General features: G+C 40.9%; 1 protein-coding gene across 2 annotated transcripts in view; it reads left to right on the top strand.

Annotated features, from left to right (window-relative positions):
• SLC44A3 (solute carrier family 44 member 3) overlaps nt 1-17,709 on the top strand; it is a 34,327-nt gene extending 16,618 nt beyond the window's left edge. For both annotated transcript variants that reach the window (XM_061461848.1, XM_061461846.1), the window contains exons 11-16: nt 3,844-4,000; nt 4,965-5,048; nt 13,727-13,864; nt 14,334-14,570; nt 16,339-16,431; nt 17,523-17,709. In XM_061461848.1, coding sequence (XP_061317832.1) covers nt 3,844-4,000; nt 4,965-5,048; nt 13,727-13,864; nt 14,334-14,570; nt 16,339-16,431; nt 17,523-17,528 — 715 coding nt within the window. In that variant the 3' untranslated portion in view covers nt 17,529-17,709. The remainder of the gene's footprint in view (nt 1-3,843; nt 4,001-4,964; nt 5,049-13,726; nt 13,865-14,333; nt 14,571-16,338; nt 16,432-17,522) is intronic.
• The last annotated feature ends 260 nt before the right edge of the window (nt 17,710-17,969 follow it).

Here is a 17,969-nt window from a genome sequence, read left to right as displayed (position 1 = left end):
CACCCAGCAGAGACAGCAGCACAGGCCTCACTTGCAGGAGCGACTCCTACAGTGAATCAGCTCCAGCCAAAGCAGCAGAGCTACAAGGGTCACTGCCCACTATTCATTTAAATGATGTTTTGTCATCCCATCCAGAAAACCAAGGCAGGGAAGTGTTTAAAGTGTATGAGGATCCTGCCTCTGCTAGGATTCTCTATGCAGCCAACAGCCATGCTGTGCAACTGGTACTGGTAGAAGAGTAGACAAACCCTAAAATGCTGCTTTTTCAAAGGTTGAAATCTGCAGAGTGGCACAGTCACAGAACTTGCATTTCTCATGTTATCTTTTTCTTACTGAAACTCTAAACTCAAATAGCTAGCATGGCTGTGGTTCTGTGGGTAATGGGCTGCTCTTTTCTAAACAAATGTATGTATCTCAATCTTCAGCAACTGATTCAGCTTTAGCAGCTGAACGCTGAGACACCAAGGGTTCATTTCAATTGGCTTGCTTGAGAAAGCACCGGGAAGAAAAGCAGCTTCACTGACTTACTGGGTTGTATGGTGCATGTTGGTATGATACGCCACCCAAATCCCCAACACAAAGATACTGTCCCAGTCTTCTTCCAGGGAAGCACCTATAGAAACCCCTGTGATGACATTTACTGCTCTGCTGGACTCTTCCGCTTTCCAGCTATTTTTGACTGCTGCAGGGACTGGCCACAGAAGGTTCCTGCACCCAATTGTGTTGAAATAATCTTGCATATCTACTGTCAAGCCCTCCTCTTTCTTGCCAGGTGGCATGTACTGTGTTGAGAGAGTTGTGCTTGGAAGGTGAAATACAGTTTCTCTGTACTGGTAATCCCTTTTCCTAGCCTTAAGGCTGTGAGCACAGATCTGCAGAGCAGTAAGGGAATGGGCAGAGGCTGCTTAGCAGCGAGAGCAGTCGTACCATCAAGGGCAAGGGTTATCTCAAGCTGTTCCAGCAATTCTGAGCTTGTCTTGCTGTGTGTTTTTAATGTATCCCCTGGGGCAGCATCATAAAGGCATGTCACAAGAGTTTGTTTATGATACCTCACAGGGAGGCTTTCTTCTTTGCTTGTAAGTCCTCTGAGGAAATGGCACTGCCTTTCCCTGCGGAAATCTCAGTCCGCAGCATGCACAGCAATGTGCTGCATGGCCAAGAGTTGCAAATGGGGAGGGCAGCGGTCATTTTAGCTGGATTAGCTTTACAGGTAGCGTATGTTTGTGAGAAAACCACCACTGAAAATGGAGTTTGCCTTTTCCTTCGGATGAAACATGAATATATGAAAGATTTTATTCATTTAATAAAATGAAGAAATTTTTTTTGCATAATGATTGCTTTTGGTGACTTGTGAAAAGGGGTCAGTCTTTTAAAAAACCTTTGCTGTTAGTATTATGCCTTACATGAGGGTTTATTTTCATCTTAGGTATTATGTGTGCATATGTACCTTTTCAGTCAGATGAGGCTTTTCCCCTCTGGGTACTTGATCAATGTCACAGACATCACTGTCCTGTCCGTATCTAAGCTTATTCAGTAACTCCAGTGCATGTCTGTCACTGCACAGGGTTGAAATTAAGGAAGTATGTAACACTTCTAAAGTATTTTACACTAAATCTCTCTTTAAGCAGTCTTTGAAACAGATGCGGCGCAATTGAAGAGAGCTATAAGCCCAGCTCTGAAAGGGACAGGCTTTTAAAGAAATGCTTCTTGTTCTTTTTCATATATCTACATCTTTTGGATGTGTCAAGATGGCATTTTTTCTCCACACACGAAGTTTTTTTAAGATGAAAGCTGAGATGCATGTGTGATGATTAGATTGAAGGGAATTGGATGTTAGAAAGATACTGAGAGTCACAGAGCTTACAAGAGAATCAAGACAATTGGCAGCACCAGAGAAAGAAAATTATTAAAAGCTGATGTGGTATTGGATCCAGGTTCACAGGATTTTGGAACAGTAGTGTGCTATGTAAATCAGACGATCCTGTGGTCACATAAAGTTGGAATGCCAAAGAGGAGAAGCAGTCTGTGGCCCTACTCAGTCTTGTAACCAGTTTTATCAGGCAGACCCCTGTTTTTTGTCCCTGATACCTTGTGTGCATGCAGTGGAGTCTATATGCACAGGATTCACAAGGAAAATCTTTGTCCTGGAAGCGCAACAAGAAACCTTGTCAGACCCTGTTCTGGTGAGAATACCTTTACTTGGAAAAGAAGGTGTGGAAGAGCATCCAAACATCTAGAAATGCATTTATACTTCAAATTTTGACATTCCTGCTCATTAGTGAGTCCTGTTAAAAATATCAGGTCCCTTCTTCATTTTTTTTCTTCAGTAGGAAGTAATTAGTAACATGAGAGTCCTCTCTCTATTTCTTACCATTGGTTAACATTCAACTGGCAGAAACCTAATCTTTTATATTCTGAGATCTGGCTGAGACTGTAATTTCTAAGATAGTATATGAGGGAAAAGGAAAGAATGGTATGATATGGATAGAATAACTTATCTATATTGCTATGTATGTGCTTCTAACACAGCAACCCCAACAAACCGGCTTATACAGTATAAAATTCCACTATCCCCCAAGCTGTTCCCCTAACCATAAGACCAAAAATAATAAATGCAGCAACTGCTTTCCTGGAATTTCCTATTTAAAATAATGTGGCATATTCAGATATTTAAATACAACTTTTTTGCTTGCAAAGTATTTAGTGTTTTGAATGAACTGCAGTGATACCTCCAGGATTCTTGTAGAACTGTGATACCTCTCTAGATACAGTGCGTATGATTGATATCCTTGTGGAGCTTTTTAGCCCCAACCAGTCACTTTCTTATCACTGCCTTTTTATTTCTTAGTTTATTGTGCAAACTATTAACCGTTCAAGATAACAGACGTTTTGAAGGAGTCACTGATGAAAATAAGGCATCTTCTTTGTGATACAAGGTTTGATCTTAACTGCTGAGCCAAGTTGCTGCTGGTCTGTTATCTATGTAAATTTCACAGGGTTCCGCCAGTTGCTGAAGAGTTGCTTTATAGAAGGGCTATTTATGACTGTTGATGGGGGGGAGGGGTTAATCTCCTCAAACAGCTTTTTATAGGTATTTATAGCATTAATCTAATTGATTCTTTTCTTACAGCATTTGAAAAAGGGTGGGGGAGTGGCTTGAAGTTCTTTTCCTGGTTTTTATGTACATTCTTAAGAGCTGTGTCATACTACTGTCTGTAAATGATTGACATTAAACTGACCTTTAGAACGGGACCAAGAATTCCCTCGGAAAACAAATCATGTTCAGTGAATAAGATATAATTATCTGAACAGTATTTAAAGCAAAAGTTGACCAAATTGCATCAATAAAAGCAGATATTAGATCTCAACTGTAGATATGAAAGCTTGTGCTATTTTTTCTAGTTGGTCTTTTATCTAAAGCAGAAAGAGCAGATTCATTCCTTCAGCCTAAGATCTTGCAGAAACAACAGTAAAATGAAAGACTGTGGAGAATAGAAGTGACAGAAAGCAGAGAGGGTTTCAAGGAAGTATTCTCAGATGGTGTTCACTTACTTCTGGTATTTTCCATTGTAGGCTTTTTCTAGATCTTTTTCCATTACTGAATATACCAAAAGAGTCATTGCTTAAGAATTAAACTAATCCAATAAAAGTTACACACTTGGCTGCTTTCCTTTGGACTAAGGTGAACATTTAGATGAAGTCAGTAAGAAAACTGGAGTTGTTGAAGTGCGAAAAGAGATACTGGCTTAGTTATTGAAATCTCCCAATCCTGAAAAGATACCATGTATATATCCTTCAGTTAAGCTTTTAAATCAAGTTAAAATTCTTTGGTTTTCTTTCTAGGAACAAGACTAACCCACCACCTCACCCAGTCCTGTCTTCCATATCAGTTCTTTTTTGCTATCACCTAGGAACTGCTGTAAAAGGCTCATTTCTCATCACAATACTGAGAATACCAAGGATTCTTCTCTTGTACTTTTATAATATCCTAAAACAGAAGGTAGGTGAGTATAAACCAGCTTTATTTAGTGTTTATATGTAAAGTTTTCTATGAATGATAAAGGAAAAAATTGGCAGAATGCTCTATTCAAAATTGTTTGCATTGTAAATTTTACAAAAACAAAGGTAAGGAAGAACTTTGTTGTTACATCTAAGATATCTACTAGAAAATATTTAATCTGCCTTGTAATAGGAGTTTGTAGAAAGAATGTATGAAATAAGAACTATTCCAGAGATTTGTGTAGGATCCAAACCACATCTTTTAAGGTATATAAAAAATAGAGCTGTGTTGGTTTGGTTGTGCTTGACTTCTTTGTCTTTCATGCATCTCCACATCTCTTACCTTCTGCTGGAAACATACCACTGCAGTTAGTTCTGACACTTTGGCAAGGAGAAAGAGCTGTCATGACTGCACAACTGTGATTTTAAAGGAAGATTTAGGCAACTCCCTGTGGCAGTGGATCAGAATTGGATGAGCTTTAAGGTCCCTTCCAGCACAAACCAATCTGGGATTCTATTGCATACAAGCTTTATGCCCATTCTTTTCTTTCTGTCCATTAAGGTACCAGTCATTTCAGAACTGTGAAGGTTTTTAGGTAAACAAAAAAGTTGAAGACTGTCAGTGTACTCCCTGATCGCTGTAAAGTGCTGTAAGGGTTACTGAATTGCCTGCCTGCTTTGCTCTCCAAACAGCTGTTAGCTCACAAAGCTGCTTGTGGCACTTACTTTCTTTTCTCAGAGATGAATCTCCTGTGCACAGGAAGAAAGAAGATATGCTCAGTTCATCAGTCATTAATACTACAGGGTGTGAATTAAAAACAGTTCCTGTAACTCAGAAGGAAATAGCTTGTGCCCAAATGAGTGCTTTATTGGAAGAGTCAGTCACCTGTAAGGCAAGTTTTCCTAAAATGGCAATTTTGAGTCTAATTCTGTGTCCGGTAACCAAACATTTCATTTTACTGCAGGAGAGTGCATGTGCCAAGTGCCTGTTCAAGTGCTGTTTCTGCTGCTTTTGGTGTCAGGAAAGTTGCTTAAGATACTTTAACCAGGTATGTTCTCACGTGTCTGTCACTCAACCATCTGTATACGTACAAGCTGTGTGTATATGCTAGCTATAGTTAGCATGACTAAAGCAACATCCAGTGTGTGCAAGCCAAAGTTTTCTGCTGGCCAACTAAACTAAACCTAAACTAAACTAGTCTTCAAGTGTAGATGGTACTTGTTGCAAAGAAACAGGGAATTCACAAACATGCAAGGTACAAGATTTTAGGAAACTGGTTATCACAGCCTGGGATAATCCTTTTAGAGGGCCACTTGCTACTTCTGTAGGGAAGAAGACAGTATTTTGTTGAGCTTTGCCTGACAGACTACTGAAATACAGAGATTTCCAGGTGGAAGGAATCAGTGAAGAAGTAAGAACCCTATCTGCAGATGTGTCATTAAACTAGACTCAGTATTTTCCACCTGAAAGTGGAAACTCCTGGCTGATTTCCATTATCAGTTTATCTGGGAATATGATCCATGATGAAAAAGAACATGTTCTCTTTTTTTGAGTGACATCTTTGTTTTGTTAGCAGTTTTGTTCCAAAAGAGGGTTTATTTGAAATGGATGATTTCTGAGTTTTTTAGATACTTAACTCGTACTTTTTCCTGATCCTTTTTATCCACATGTTTTCCAGCTCTGTGTACATCACTATACATAGTTAATTTTTCTCTTTGTCAGTCTCTCCCTTCATTATCTCTGGTGACTGTGGTATTCTTAATGTGAAAGGGAATCAGATATTCATGCTGATTCCTGACTCTGATTGTCATGTTTTTTGTTCTCATTGCTCAGGGTAGTAATGAAGTAAACAAGACAATGCTGATAAAGGATCTGACTTCTCCTCCGAAGGAGGTGCATAAATTAAGTTTAATCTTGGACCACTCTGAAGAGCAAGTTTTTCACTTAGTTCAGCCTAGATTAAATATTTGTGCAGTGAAATTTCAGGTTCTAGATGATGAATTTTCCAGGCTTAGCTTTTTTTAGGTAGATCTTATGGTCACTGACTGAGTGAGGAATCTTTGAGTTCCTTTTGATTCCAGGCTTTCCATTTGTAGTCACCCTTTCCCCTTAGCTTCCTGCCTTTCAAAGAGATCCAGCATCCTAGTATTTACTTTCTTCAGCTGTTGTATGCTATGTGTTTGTTAAAAGAAGAATTAATTACTGTAATGTTCTTCCTTTTGTTTCAGAAGGCTGTATGGTAGCTCTCATTCCCTTTAAAGATTTCCTGTTTCCTAGTCTATTGTAGGCAAGTTTCTGCTTTTATATGAGTCCTGGCTTTTAACCTAATGATCATAGTACTGTTTGCTGTTAGATACCTGTTTGTTGGAACATCTTTTTGGCAAGGATGATGGTGTTCCATGTACTCCAAATCCAGGGCAGTCTGGGTGAGGGTTAGAGGAGAAGAAAAATAAGAACACACTGCAAGATTTTAATAGGAGTTTTACCTGTCTGAAGGGGTAACATTGGTCTCAGATTATTGCATTTCATAGAGAAATTAATGTATCTGATGTACTGAAGTACTGAACTCATAACAGCTCTTATTGAGATCAGTGAGGGAGGCTACAGTCTTGAAATGTCACATGGCTTTTGAACATGGCCTTGAGGGTAGGACCTGGAAGGGGTTCAGAAATTGCTGGTACCGATGTTTCTACTATTTTGAAAGTATTTTTTAGTTCAGATTTTGCTTCTTGTGTGAGTTGAAATGACTCAAATGTGGAACAGCTGTTAGAAAAGTAGGTCCAAAACTTATTGTATGTGTTAACATTCCTTACTGTATTTTTACCTTTTATTCTATTACTTTCACTATAATAATAAGCATAAAATTACCTAAAACTCTTAACACCCCCCCCAAAAAAAAAAACAAAAGTTTTCCCCATCACTAATGCACTCTTTTCTTCAACCTGTTGTTATATTGCTTAGATGACATAAATTCTTTCTGCTCCTTCATTCACAAGTTTAATCAGGATTAAACAGAGCCCCTTGTTTTCCCTCTGGGAAGCTTGCAGATGAGAAACAGGTGCTGGAGGAAGTAACACTGCTGATGTAGCGCAAGCTTCTTTCTTCCCAAGTTCTCTGTTATGTTATCAAAGAGTACTTCTCAGGCTTTATGGATGGAAAGGTGCCATCTTTCAGGTGGGATTTAACAGCGACTTTGGTAGTTGCATGCATCCTTGAAGTGACTTGTTCTCTGCAGGCTCAGCTCAGTTTTGCTCAGCTCTCTGGAATTTAATGGGAACAGGGCCAAAAAGGTGCCTTGTCCTCTTTCCATCGTGACAAAGTGCTGTGTTAGATGCTGACCGTTGCCGTATTTCCAGTGGTGGTTGTTGGAAGTGAGGGGTAATGTAAACCCAGTGTCCTGTGCACATTGCAGTGTGGATAATTACAGTCTGTCTTCCTAAATTTCTCTTGGATTTGCAACTGGATCCTGTGCTAAACTGTGGTGTAGTGTTGCTATGTGCTGTTAAACAGTTCACTCCTAAAGCTCTTCCATTTCAGTCATGGGCAAAGTGATTCATGTGTGTGTATAATCCATTAGTAACAATTGTAAAGCACTCTGGGCTCTATCTGGATGAGAAGTGCTTTGTGACTATAAAGTCATTATCCTTACTTGACAGTTCTGTTCGCCAACACTTGTCAGAATTACCACAGATTTTTCATCTGCTGGCTCTGATGGGTTCAGTATGTTCCAGATAAACAGAGCCTATCATCTCCAGAAAAATCTGGGAGATAGAAATTTTTCTTCCATAAAAAGAATATACTGTGTTTTTCATGTGGTTTGGGAGCTACAAGGTCTGTCTCCTGCTTTCTTAAATCGTACTGGTAGTCTTCTTATACATCAAAGTGCTCGCTGCTTTTTCCCCATTACAACCTTGTTGCAGTGACTTTTCCATCTATCTATTTCAGGATAGTTTTGCTTTCCTGTGTCTGCTCTGGGTTCATGTGCAGCCAGTTGGCAGTGAGCCTCTCTGAAGTGCAGCACATGGGTTTCTGAAGGAGCTGCTGAGCAGTTTGTGGTTCCTCTGTTTTCAACAGCGCGGTTACTTGCAGTGTAGCCTTCCATGCCCTGTGGTGGGCATTACTGCAGTCAGCAGTGTGTTACAGCCTGCATTTGCCAGTGCTGAGACACTGTCACTGAAAGCAAGCGACTGTCTAGTGTAAAAAACCAGAAGCAAGTCTATCTAATGGTCATATATCCCTGGCAATTGGCTTGGTCTTAAACTTTGGATGGAAGCCTATCAGGAGGTTGCAGTTAAATGCCTTGCAGAGAAGTGACCTAGATAAAACCACAATCCATGCATGCTAATGAAAGTACACTTCTCTGCACTGCCAAACACATTTATGCTTCACCCCGTCAAGTACTCCTTTTTCCTCCCAAAACCAATATTGCATTTTAATGTTACTGGCAAAATTGCTTCTAGATGTTAAGCTAAATTTTCAATCATCTTGAAAATCCAGTTGGCAAAAATGTTTAATCTTCAGTGAAATAATATTTGAAATACATTTGGTTTTCTTTTAGTGGCTTTATGCATTCAATAACAGGAAATAAATTTCCTTAGGTCTTTACTTGCTCTGTGGGCTAAACCCTGTAGCGGATAGAGATGAACACGGCTGACTAATTCTTGCTTTGGTACCTTTCTCTTCTCCCCTATCCCATTTTAAAAGAGAGAAAGAAAATAACATGCAGTGAAGCAAATGACCGACAATTCAGTGCGTTTGAGCAGAGCAATTTGTGAACAACTCTCTGGAAATTTTCAGTGCGATTTTATTTCGGAGCTCTCAGATGAGAACACTGTCACACTAACTGCAGAAGCCAATGTAAGCAGCTCCAGTAGTGATGTAATCATGATGCAATGGGCACTTCAAGTAGTATCCTTATGGTCCAAGCCCTGTGGTTGAAATGGAGCCCAGGTGTAGCAGTGCAGGAAAGGAACACCCAAGTGCCCTCTGCAGAGAAGGTTGTGTTGGTCCTTCCCACTGGGTAATAGCCATGGGAGGGAGTAGATGACACAGAGATTAGGAAGCAAAGTAAGTTAAAGGACCACAGTGCAAATATAAGCTAGAATGGAAATAAAGGAAATTTGTGCTTCTTTGGTTGCTTGAAAAAAATTGGGAGGCTGTTGAAGGGTTTCTTACAGATGGTAATTAACCTAAGAATCAAAACTAACTGTGTCTGTATTAGCTGTGTGCTTGCTGGTTGAAGTGGGAGAGGAGAGTATTCTCCGTGTGTGTGTCAACCACAGGACAATAGCCATTAGTTAACAAGGCTGCAGAAAGGGCAGGTTCAGTCTTGGAAGGTATGAGATGAAATACTTGCACCAGAAAGAGGGGGATAAATGCCATTGTGCAAGCTGCTGGTTAGGTGATCAGGCTCATCTCACAGGGGAACTGGAATATCCTGGTGTGTCTACTTTAACAGATGAAGGGTAAGAGCGAGTTACCATCTATGAGTATATCAAGAAGAGAAACAGAAGGGAGGGGGAAGAGCCAAGACAAGGTCAGCGTTAGCAGGAGCAAACTGTTCATGAGTAAATGTTGTCTGGAAGTTGGAAGAAGGATCCTAGGGATCAGAGGTACAACTGTCTGGAGTAACTCCAAACATAAAGGTTGGGAGAGGGAAAAACCCTAAGCAGTTTAAAGAGGGAGCTTTGCACTTAAGACATTGTATAATGTGCTAACCTGAAATAGCCAGGGGCTGGAGTGGCTGAGAGTCCCTTCCAGTCTTGCATGTCCTGATCTCTTCAGTGAGGCCTCACAGGCCCATGTTGCTCTGATTCCCACCACTGTCTGAGGAACAAGCTGCAGCTTTCTCACTGGGTCGCTAACTGCTGTACAGCAGCCACAGAAACATCACTGCCTTTTGCTGCCACTGGATTTTGTTTCCTGAGGGGATTCCACTGGCAGCTGGGACACTTGCAAGCCAAGACACTGCTGGCTGGAGCTGACCAGGGCAGCCCCCAGGAGAGTGGGCAGCAACAAGATCAGGTCAGTCAGAAAATACCAACAGAGTAGGAAAAGCTGAAGTGGGGTACGACACCCTTCTTCCCCAAAGCCATTTTATTAAAACAAGTCCTAGAGCGGAGGGCTGAATTCAGTCATTACACAAAGTAGCAATTATTCTCAACAACTGGGGAACTCATGGCCTGGATCTAAGCCACAGTGCCTTTCTCATGAAACCAGCAGGTCAGTTTTTCCAAGACCCTGGACATTCTGTGTTGTGAGGCACAGAAGGATGTATTCTTTAAATAGAGGGGTTTTTGCATACTGTGGTATTTGGAAATATGTAAACATTCACATTCCTTATTTATTCATCCTGACACTGAGAAACTTGTGTCTAGTTCCCAGGCTCCCAGCCAGAGGAGGCTTGTGTTCTTCACAAAGGTGGTGATGCAGTACCAGCCTGCTGATGCGAGGGTAAAAACTGATCCTGGCCCACTGTCTCCCATGCTTTCTGATCAGTGGTGTGCTATCAGTGCCATTATTACTTGTTTGTCACTGCAGCAGAGACTACCATTGTAAAACATCAGTTCATTGAGCATAACAGGCAGGCTGAATCTCCATCCAGCTCAGTATCCCATCTCCCACAGTGGCTGTGAGTGAACTCTCAGGTAGAACAAGAGTATATTTCCCTATATATCTGTTTCCAGCCTAGGGACCACTTGATCTGAGTATGTTTTCTGTGTGTTTACTAACTCAGTGGATTCCTTTTCCCTGAACTCTCCCAGCCCCACTTGAGCTCATGTGTACTTACAGCAGCTAAAGCATCCTTTGTCCAGCAGTTCACAGCTTACAGACTTACAGTGAGGAGAAATACCATCTGTTTTCAAATTTGGCTCTTACTGCTTCCTGCCCCTGCCTAGTCTTTGTGCTGGAAGAAGCAGTGAGCCATCTAACCCTTCCTACCCTCTCTGCATTTCTCATGATTTTGTAGCCTTCTTCCTGCATGCTCCTTCAGTCACCTCTTTTCCAGACAGAAGAGCCTGGTGTTCTCAGTTGTTCCCCAGACAGAAGACATTCCATACCTGTTGGATCATTCCTGCTGCCTTTCTCTCAAACATTTTCAAGTTCACTAAATCTTTTGCGCATGAGAAAAGGGAAGATGTTCTGTAGAAAACCACATCTAAATGACCTGTTTCTAAATAATAGCAGATTCTTAACTGACCATGGCCCACTGTCTTAGCCTTTGGAACTGTCTTTATTTTGAAAGGGATTAAGTTCTTGTGCATACCCTGCCACTGCAAAATTAATGGGATATCTAAGCTTCCTGGTCCAAAACCCAGAATGATTTGCAAATACTCATAACAGCTGTGTGTGTTAGATGTGCTCCGGTGGATGAGAAGTCATTTGAGCTCATTTCTGTGCAAGTTTCATGGAAACACACATTTGCTTCGATGTCAGAGATGTATTTTGTTAGTGAGAATGTGTAGATTTCAGCGTGGCGGGATGGGACCAGGGTATGGGGTCTGCATGGGAACTGGCAGAAAAGTGGATGGAGAGACAGTCTAGGCCAAACAAGAAACCCTTCAACCTCAGGAAGGTATATTTTGCTCAGAGGTAGAGATCACTTGGTTTTAAGTCTTCACCCTGTACTAGTAACATTCTTGCTTCACCTGTGTCAGTGACTTGTAGTGTTCAGCAGTTCATTCCTTTCTGTCTGTTATTCCTTCTATAACGCTGGATTATTACCTGCCTGCTTTCTTGTGTAGATGTCATGACTAGCTGTTACTTCCATGATTTGTTGAAGTTGTAATTGTTATAAATGCCATTTTTTTTTTTACCAATACACCAAACCCCTGTGCAGGTAGTACTCAGTCTCCAGTATTATTTTCAGTCTTCCCAAGATAACTATTCTAGTTAATAAATATCAGCAATTCTTTTCATTGCACATTCTTCGGATACCAAAGTGACTAATTCAAGAGTGCAAACAAATGGGTATTTATCTTACGTTTGGAAACAATGTTTGAACAAGTGCACGTGCATTTTCAGCATTCTTTTTCATTTTAAAAACAGGACTATTTATAGTGAATATAGAATCTCTGTTTCATTTATTGGCCAGACTTATAGTGACAGCACCAGATCGGGATCTGTTCTGTGAATTGAATTCATAAGGGACAGAAACAAACTTAGATAACCCTTTGCACCTTGTGTCTCAGCTCTGGGTCTATTAATGGAATGATGACACAGACTTAACTCCCCGCATGTTATAAAGGTGGGTCTATTCATGTGTCCCAGGGAAAAGGAGCAGTGTCAGGATAAATGGGAGTTAGCACAGAAAGCATTTTTTCCTATTTAGGAATGAAGTGAGCTTGCTTGTTTAAACAGATTTTTATGCAGATACTCAATGTGTTTCTGTAGAGTTCAGTGGAGTCTTCGATTTTTCTTAGAGTAGGCAATAAATCTATGTTTCTAACTGACACTTCTTCCATCTATGGATGTAGTTACTACTGTGTAAGTACAATATATACAGGATATCACCCTTTAGTTCTACTCTTTTTTTGCTTACTATGAGAGAAAGAGAAAACCCCTTTGTCATATATAAAATAATATTCACAATAAAGAGACAAAGGATCTTAGACCGCATTTAATGTCTTTCTTTCTCTGTCTTAAGTTAATACTGCTTTGCTACACTACAGTATGTTCCAGAAATTGCTGTGGGGTAAAACTGACCTCTGCAGAAATAGATTTTCTCTGCCTTCAGATAGCTTATTTTAACTTCTAAGTAAGAAAACCAGGAAGTGTTTTGCAGTGGGCCATATAATTGACTTTCAGCAGACCAGTTATAGGTATTTTTTCACTTTCAGGTGAAGCAAAAGTAATCTAAGGAGCAAATACACGTTTGGGTATATAAATTCCTTCCAAACAGTAATCCATTGCACACTGTGGTTCTTACTGACTGTACTAATCTGGTTTTGAGGCATAATGCACCTTCTTATATTTTGAGTAAAGATAAACTGCTTGTGAGACTTGCCGGTGAGGATCAGCACATATTTCAGGTGTCTTGAATGGTGTTTTTCTCGGCTGATATTTTTGACACGGTTTCAGTCTTGTTGAGGAGTCCCATAAATGGGACGTATCTGTCAGGTTATGCACAACAACTGCTAAAATAATCCAGTCCATTGAGGTAAATATTCTGACCTCCCCACCCGTATTGGCAAGTTTCCACAAAGAGAAATCGTGTAAAATTCTCTAGTACATCAATAAACTGATGTCTGTTGAAATCTGTGTGTAGAACATAGCACTCCCTGGTCTGGTCCAGGATCCTTTAGCTGTTCTTTTCCAGTCATTTTCCAAATGAGTTTGTTTTATGGCTGCAGGCATAAGCTTGAATTTAAGTAGCATATGAATAGTTTGAAAGGGGCACATAGAAAAGCTTTTAAATCATCAATTTTTCAGTGACTTTACAGCTACATAACCTGATTGTTCCACCTCCATAGTTTGCCAGCAGTCTTGGTGATAGATTCATAGAAAACAAGCAAGTTTGGGTAGTGTGACTCCAGCTAAGTAAGTGTTTTGTGGTACTTGTATTCATTAACAAAAAATTAGGGTAGAGAACTTTGTATTACGCAAAATACTTTTACATTCATAAAGTCTGTATTTCCAAATAGAGTTTAAGGCTTTGCATGTTGCTTAAGTAATATCTAGTGCCTAAGAGTCTTCCCTTTCTCGCTGCGTCTTCTCTCATTTCAGCATGCATATACAACTACAGCTATAAATGGGACCAATTTTTGTACATCAGCAAAGGATGCTGTCTTTGTTTTGGCAAAGAATTCTGCTAAGCTTGCATCCATTAGCTGTTTTGGAGATTTTATCCTATTTCTAGGAAAGGTAAGAGTAACAGAAGTACTGTTCTGCAAGAATGAAGTGAAAAATCAGGGGTTTGAATCTCTTTTCTTATACCTAAAGTAAATAAGGCTTATCTTTGTTAAAGTCAGTGTTGTTTATGCTGTAAAATGAGTTCAGGAGAGAAGATAACATTTAAGGAATTTAATCCTTTTCATAGTTTTTACAGAGTGATTTAGTTGGATCAGTATCCTTGGTGCCACTCCTACAGTTCTCATTAAAATGAGTCTTTGGTAATTACATAGTAGAAGATTGCCTCTGCCCTGTGGAATTGACATGAGGAATTGAACACAAAGTGTGACAAGTGCAGGATGCCAGAAACTGCAGAGCTATTTCCCAGATGAGATGTGCTGTCAAAATACTGGATTGGGGAGTTTGGGGGATTGGGGGTTTTATTAAGAAGCATTTCTCCATGATTAATGAGGCTGCATTTCTCTCTCACTGCCCTTTACAGGTGTTTGTTGTATGTTTTACTGTTTTTGGAGGATTGATGGCATTTAACTACCATCGGGAGTTGCAAGCATGGGTAGTTCCTCTGTTACTGGTTGGATTCTTTGCCTGCCTGATCTCCCACAGCTTTCTGTCTGTGTTTGAAGTGACAGCAGATGCCATCTTCCTTTGCTTTGCTATTGATATGGAAACAAATGATGGATCTGCAGAGAGGCCGTACTTTGTGGATCAGGAACTGCTGGTAAACCCAAGTGGTAACAGGAAAGACATTTGAGCCATTCTAAGCTTTGGGGGACTTTTTCTTTCCCCAGGACCTAGTAGTTTGAACCCACAACCCATGCTATTTCCTTTCCAACACCTTAGAACAGGATGGGCACAGGGATGCAAATCACAAGTGAATTTATAAAGTGAATTAAATGGCTCCCTCTGACTCCCGTGTGCTAGCTCTGATCTGCTGCCTTCTCTCAGATCATACCCTGTAAGTAATGGCTGAGTTTTCAGGCCTTAGTAGATATATGTTCAGTATATAATTGGTCATTAAAAACCATAAATAACTAGATGAGCTGGCTGCAGAGATCAGCCCATGGGGTGTTTTAAGATTAGATGTTTATGTTTGTTGTGACTTACTATAGCTGCTTGTTACCAGCAGCAGGTCAGGGGTCCATCCACATCCTATGAATGCTGTAGTTCTGAGCCGACTTCACACAAACTCGAGTTGCTCTGCTTCATAGCTATAGTTTCCTTTGCCAAAACAGCCTTCTGTCTCTTGATTAAATTCTTCTGCCTCTGGATTTGATTGTTCTGTGACTTTACCCTCATAATTCCTGTATTGTATCACAAGCATTTTCATGGGTAATCATTACATAGCTAAAAGCAATGGAGAGCTTTAGCTAGTATCTGAAACATTTGAATGTGTATGTGCCATCCCTTTCATATTAAGAGCATATCTGAAGATGCAGATGTTTTTTCCTTTCATGCTATGTTTGCCAATTCTGTCTTTTCCTTCATAAAGAAAGATCTTGGTGATTCATGACAAACAAACTCAGCAGCCAGAATAGCTTATACAATATGAATGTTCTGGAGGGATTTCTTCAGGACAGTGTTGGAAGAAGTGTTTTGTGGTTTTTTGGATGCTGCTGTTTAACTCCGTGTAATGTTCATAGAATTTTGTTGGAAACAAAACAAACCAACAAAAAGGCAGCCTAAAGATAGGCTTTAACCCTTTATACAGAAGCAAGCAGATGTGCTTTGGCTTTGATTCAGAACAGTGCTTAAGCACATATCCCGAATAGGAATATGTTACTGAATGGAAAACTCTGAAGCCTTGACCTCTATTCTTCTCCCTCTGTTTTGCCAAATGCTAAAATACTTCTTAAGCCAGTTCTCCTTCATGAAGCAAACAGAGGCTTTCCTCTCTCCACTTCCAAACTTTGTGGCAGTTTCTCTTTAACTCTGGTCTTAATTCCTTATAATTAGGCATGCCCTAGGGCCTCTGGTGAAGAGGGGATTTCCCCCAGGGGTAAGGATTCTTCCAGGCAGGATAGGCTGTGTAACCTTGTATGGGAAAAAACTGGGGGCAGCACATCCAAACTCCTTCTCATTATATGATCAAGAGTAAGTTTGCTCATATAGCGAAGAACTTTGAGTTTCCCAATGCATGAAGGCATTTCACTTGGGTCGTCCGTGTTACAGCTGGGTTACAAACATCTGGGGATGGGAGGCCCTCAGGGCAATATGTGGCAGTGGCAGAGAGCCAGGTGAGGGATTTCAGGCAGCCAGAGTCCTTGTTCCTGTAATAGATGTAACAGATTCTCTTGCTTAATCCTTCTCAGCTGCATTCATCACCCCTGATGCTCCTGCAGGGTCCCTCCTGGTATCACTCAGTGTCATCCAGCTAGGAACCAGCTATAGTTTCTTAGCCTGGGGCTAATTCTCTCCCTCAATCAGGTATTTTTATTTACATAATGGTTTGCATTCCCAAATGATCTCACCCTGTTTTTTGCTCGTAGACCTTTGTGAGTCAGAGTAACAAGTTAACAGACGAGCAAAAACACAGAAGACCTTTCCAGGATAATGAAGATGGGACAGAACTCCAACCTATGGTGAGAGAGGTGTGGGATATGTATTTACCTGCCAGCTAATCTGTTTGCCTTTATGTCCCAACAGGAATGGATGTAGGCTGTCATTTATCTCCCAATGTCTTACCATACCAACATGTTGTACCCAGTATCCTGTTTTTCCTCCTGTTGCTTTCCTTCCTCAGGAAACCTTCTGCTGGTGCAAAATGGATGGGTCAAGTATTTGTTCTCATCCTTCTGCCCATTCCTCAGTGTGCTCAGCAGAGGAAGAGAAAGATCTGATAATGGCAAAGGGGTGAGAGATAAGTGCTGGTCTGATAGTCCTCCACATGTCTGCTGTAGCAGTCAGAAGAGCAGTAGGCTGCTTGATTTCAGGCTAGAACTGCTCAAGTTCCAGAGATGTAAGATTAGAGCTTAGAGGCCTTTCCTTTCCACTTCCCCCCCCCCCCTTCCCCCCTTTTCTTTCTTTCCTCCTTGACTTTTTTTCTCCTTTCCTTTCCTGGCATGCCAGAAGGGAGTGTTCCCCTATACCCAGTCTTGGGGAAGTCCTGCAAATAAAGGCTCGCTGACATCTGAAAAACTATTGCAAATTGCCCAACCTGAGAAGCTGCCCCAGCAGGTTCACAATCTGGGCTGGTACTCCCCCAGCATCAGGGGGGCCAAGACAGGGCTGTTGGAGAAAGGCTCTGCAGCAACAGCTTCTCTGGCACCTGCACTTTCTGGACACTACCACCAGCATCTTCTGCCCCCTCCCTGCTTCTTACAGGAGTGTCACACATGCTGGTGATGTTTCTTGAGCTGCCTTCAGCAAGTACCAGGCTATAACAAGCTCTCACACAATCTTGTGGGCATTTTGCTATAGGCAGATGGTTTATTCCTGCAGCGAGATATAGTTGTGCCTTATTTTTTCATTGTTTGGGTCTATTACTGCATTCTTCAGTAAATTTTTGCCAAGCAAAGAAATTAGGGGGGTGGGGAGCCATTCCCCAGGAGATGATTGTGGATTTGAGACACAAAAGAACCTTAATTGCTTTCCCAGTCTACTCTTATGACATTTAAATGCAGTAACAGGACTAGTGCTACACATGATTTGACTCCTTGTTCTCTCTTTGTAGACTTGAATGTGAAGTGCACCAAGAAGTACAGTGGCAGAGCAGCAACAGCAAAAACAATCAGAGCAAAAAAGATTCCCAATACCCCAGGACAACGTATTAGTTCTCTAAATCTCTGTTGTACCTTCTTCATTGGTAAAGTAAGTGACACGCAATCTGTATGAATAAAGCATTTTGTGTGTCAGCACAACTGTTTTTTATCAATACTTTTCTGATGGTCTGAAAGTTGTGGTGTGCCAGCTCACATGGAGCTTTTTCATGCTCTTCTGGGCACACTGGGCCAGTTGTTCCTGGATCAGTAAGCGTAGACATGTTTGTAGAGGCACTCTGAGCTGGCTGATTCCTGATTTATTCTGTATGTCTGAACAGCTGGTGCAACTAAGTAAGGAACAATGCTGAGCTCATCAATGAAATGATCACTGATAGGAGTCCTCTGTAGACAAGATAATT

Source organism: Pezoporus flaviventris, unplaced genomic scaffold (assembly GCF_033815535.1).
Source record: "Pezoporus flaviventris isolate CSIRO_AGI_PZ_B2104156 unplaced genomic scaffold, CSIRO_AGI_Pfla_v1 ptg000001l, whole genome shotgun sequence".
NCBI lineage: Eukaryota > Metazoa > Chordata > Aves > Psittaciformes > Psittacidae > Pezoporus > Pezoporus flaviventris.
Note: the sequence above shows the minus strand (reverse complement) of the source record. Positions and strands in the feature narration are given on the sequence as shown.